The sequence below is a fragment of the Vollenhovia emeryi genome, unplaced genomic scaffold (assembly GCF_000949405.1).
Source record: "Vollenhovia emeryi isolate VEMERY1.0 unplaced genomic scaffold, V.emery_V1.0 DF942263.1, whole genome shotgun sequence".
NCBI lineage: Eukaryota > Metazoa > Arthropoda > Insecta > Hymenoptera > Formicidae > Vollenhovia > Vollenhovia emeryi.
This window is the reverse complement of record NW_011964103.1, coordinates 1-3989: the sequence shown is the minus strand read 5'-3', so window position 1 is coordinate 3989 and position 3989 is coordinate 1. Positions and strand designations below refer to the sequence as shown.

The 3989-nt window shown below is 53.1% G+C and overlaps 1 protein-coding gene across 1 annotated transcript; it reads right to left on the bottom strand.

The window, feature by feature from the left end:
• Nucleotides 1-102: 102 nt before the first annotated feature.
• Nucleotides 103-2511, bottom strand: LOC105569429 (the record flags this gene model as incomplete). The annotated part of the gene is made up of 2 exons (XM_012025892.1): nt 2212-2511; nt 103-2060 (listed from the first exon to the last, which is right to left on the bottom strand). Coding segments are annotated over exons 1-2 (2258 nt in total), but the record flags the coding sequence as incomplete, so codon positions are not given.
• Nucleotides 2512-3989: the final 1478 nt, after the last annotated feature.

Sequence of the window (3989 nt, the reverse complement as noted above, 5' to 3'; positions counted from 1 at the left end):
ACCGTAAGCAGCTGATAATCGAGCGGAAAATCGGAAGAATCAGGCTGCCAAAGGATTCGTTGAAAGTCTCGATCGCGCTCGTCAACGAGGATCTGCCGATACATTTTCGCGATATCAGCTGAATAGACGTATCGAAATTGTCGCCACTGTAGAAGAATAGCGGGCAGCTCCGTTTGCAATTTTGGACCCGCGAGTAGGTGATCATTTAAAGACGTCCCGTTGGACGTTTTGCTCGAAGCATTGAAGACGACGCACAAATGAGATGTGACACTATCAGATCGAAATACGGGATGATGCGGAATATAAACGGGTGGCCGCGACGCATCGTGAGGCTCCGGAATACGATGCATATGCCCGAGTTCTTCGTACTCACGCATAAAGGCGCTGTACTCGCCCTTTAACGTCGGTTGCGTGATAAAGCGACGCGACAGCGAACGACACAGTCGTGCCGCCGCCTGCCGAGATTGACCGATGTCAATAGGAGGACCCGTCTTAAATGGTAGGCGAACGATGTATCTGCCGTCGTTAGCCCGAGTGTGCGTAGCGCGGAAATGAGCCTCGCATTGCTCATCGTGCGGCGCACTACCGTGAGAAGGCGGGAGTTCCTCCACTTCCCAGAAACGAGTGAGGTCGCTGCTCAGGTCGCTCAACGGAAGGCAATGATGCCCAGTCAGATGCATATGCGCTGAGCTTGAGGAAACGCTGGATTCGAGCGGACCCGAAATAATCCACCCGAAGATAGAATTTTGAGCGAAAGGCTGTCCGGCCTCACCCCTTTTGATTCCGTCCAGAATGAGACTGCTGTATAAGTCAGCACCTAGTATGACGTGAATCGGATCGGATCCGGTGGGATCATGGTCAGCCAAGGATAGGCCTGATAGATGCGCGAGGGTGGAAATGTCGGACACTCTTCTCGGAGCATAAGATGTCAACGACGAGAGAATGAGAGCCGTGGTTGAAAACGACGGAGCCGAAGACGTTGCGGGAGAAACCGTGATGTCTGCAGCGTGTCGAACAGTGCCGAGCTGAACTCCACCAACGACAGAAATTGTAGTTGGCATCCGAATTCGTTTAGCGCGTAAACTTTGAGCTAGTGATTCGGAGATAAAGGTCGCCTCTGATCCTTGGTCAATCAAGGCTCGCACGATCATCGTGCGACTAGAGCCGGCATCAATCCTGACTCTCGCGGTGGCAAGTAAAACCCGCGCACGAGAATGCGGTCTTGCAGCCGCAAGTAAGGATGTCACCTCACCGGTGGGCGTGACGGATGGCGCCGATGGGGCGACAATCGTCGAGGGAGCGGCTGCAGTCGGATCAGAATTCGAGTCAAGGTAGAGCATTGAATGATGTCGCTTTTGACAGATTCGACACGTATACTGACTCTTGCAATCATTAGCTGCATGAGAAGCGCTGAGGCAATTGAAACAGCGCTTAAGCTTCTTGACAGTGTCACGGCGTTGACTCGGATTCTGTCCGACGAATTTTGAGCACGCGCTCAAGTAATGACGCGCCTTGCACAACGGGCAAGTCGCCGCCGGCGAGGCGGACGCATTCGCGACATGCACGCGAGACGAAGTCGAGGCTTTCGGCGATTTCGCGTTAGCCGTCGGGTGGCATTCTTCGAGCGCGCGAACTCTGATGGAGAGAAAGCGAACAAGCTCCGCGTACGTAGGAGGAGAGTCGGTATCACTCGTTTTAAGGTTCCACGCCTTTCGCGATGCGGGATCTAAATTTTGCGAGAGTAAATGAACGAGGAAATCGTTCCACAGGTCGCTGGGCGAACGATCGAGACCTCTGAGCGATGCGACGGCAATATCCACCTTGTCGCACAAACTTTGCAACTCGGAGGCGGACTCGCGAGCTAGGCCGGTCAACCCGAGTAATGATGAGAAATGAGAAGAAATGATTCGCCTTTTATTCTCGAATCGCGCGGTCACCGTTCGCCAAGCGATGGGGAAATTGTCAGCAGTGACAGCGATATTGTTCAAACAATTGAGCGCCTTCCCTTTTAGCGAAGACGCGAGGTAATGCATGCGCGCGAAATCACCGAGAGACTTATTCTGAATTATCAGCGCGTTAAATCGGTCGCGAAATGACTCCCACTCTGCATAATTCCCGTCGAAGGAGACGAATTTGAGGAAGCTGCGAGATCGATAACGCGGAAATATCCGAGCGAACAACGCTTGTATCGAGGGAATGGCTGGGGCTTACGACCGGCTCGATCTCCTCTAGGCATTCAGTCATGTATTCCCAGGTCGTCTGGTAGAGATCCTCGGTGGCATCAAACTGATTTTCGTGGAAATAGGCCAGGGAAGCTCGCGCAGGCTCAGCAACCGCCGTCAGCAGGTGGGCATGGCCGTCCTGGTAAAGCGTCCAGTTGGCCTGCAGCGCACTGATCCGAGTGCGAATCTTCGCGGGGGTGAGATTGGCCTTCCCGACTTTCTTGAAGTTCTCAAGCGCCCGCTCGATCGAGCGCTGCAGAACATTCTGTTTGGCGAGAATGTCGCTCATGATGGTCGATTAGCAATCCACCAGCTAATTCGTCGAAGGCAATCGTTGAAGAACTCCCACACGCAATCTCACGATCCGGCTCGAAGGACCAACTTGTTTGCGCGGGGTCGCGGGTTCCGCTGACCAAAAACCGCGCTCCAGAATGCCGGAACCACTCAGCGCTGAGCGCGGAGAAAGCGTAGCGCGAATTCGAGAATTTACAGTGGGAGACGAGCAACGATTAAATCACACACAGAAAGGGTGGGATTGAACCGACTTCGAGAAACAGAAATATTTATTATCCAAAGTCAACGGTGAAAGTCGGAGCACGGGCTCGAATCACCCCGCACAGAGGCACCAGCAGCTGCAAATACCGGAGGCGGAAATCTTCAAGTTTCCCGTAATTCCTGCTTCATACGGCGCGACGGAAATCTTGCCGGACGACAAATAATCGCCCTGTTGTGCCCCGATTGCCGAAAGAGGTAACGAGGGCACTCAAGCAGTATTACTGCAATTAGAATAACACTAGCGTAAGCATATTGCGCGATCGAGCCACAAAAGCCCGACCGCGCAACCTAATTAAATTCGGAGAAGAAGTCAGCAAGTTCTCGACCCGATTACGCATAGCCTCGATCGAGTACCGAGAAACCTCGATCGAGTACTGAGAACGCTGACGCTTCGATCATCGGGTTTAAAACCGGAGGAAAGCCCGAGATCGGGGCACTTGTCAATCACGCGTCATTCGATACTATACGTTTACGCTCTAAGCATTTGTCCGTCAGGCCTTCGGCCTGCCGTAAACCATCAGTGTAACACTCAGTTGAATAAAGCTACATAGTGATAGTTAAACGGTGCCTTTTTGGAGTGACCTCCGACCAGCCACATCCCATCAAAGAACCCTTCGGTTCTCGTCAGAGAACACCTCCGGAGCGAGCAAGAAGGAAAATACACCGCGCACGGAGCGGCGCGGCAACAAAAGTGGTGGCAGCGGTACTGGGATTGTGAACTGAGTCGAGAACACTGCCTCAGAGGACCAAGAAACAGCGGTACTGGGATTGTGAACTGAGTCGAGAACACTGCCTCAGAGGACCAAGAAACAGCGGTACTGGGATTGTGAACATCGGATTCGAGAACACAGCCTCAGAGGACCAAGGAACAGCTGAGTAAAGACAACGAGGACTAACGGAGGACTGCGAACGACACGGACACCCGGTAGCAGCCGACGGTAGCAGCCGACGAGCGATAACGCCGAGGGAAACCGGAGAAGCAGCCCTGACCAGCCTCAACCAGCCGACACCCGAGCGGCACTGAACTACGACAGCAGACTTGATCGCGGAATCAACATGCGTCTAATGTAAGTCGTATTAAGAATCTTGTAAAAGCGAGCGAAATTGCCGAAATAAATAAAAGTAGATGTCAGGGAGTGGCCCTGCGACACCGCGCGAAATTGATTCGTGGAGGCTGTTAAGCGAAGCAGCCCGAAAAGCGAACGAAAATCC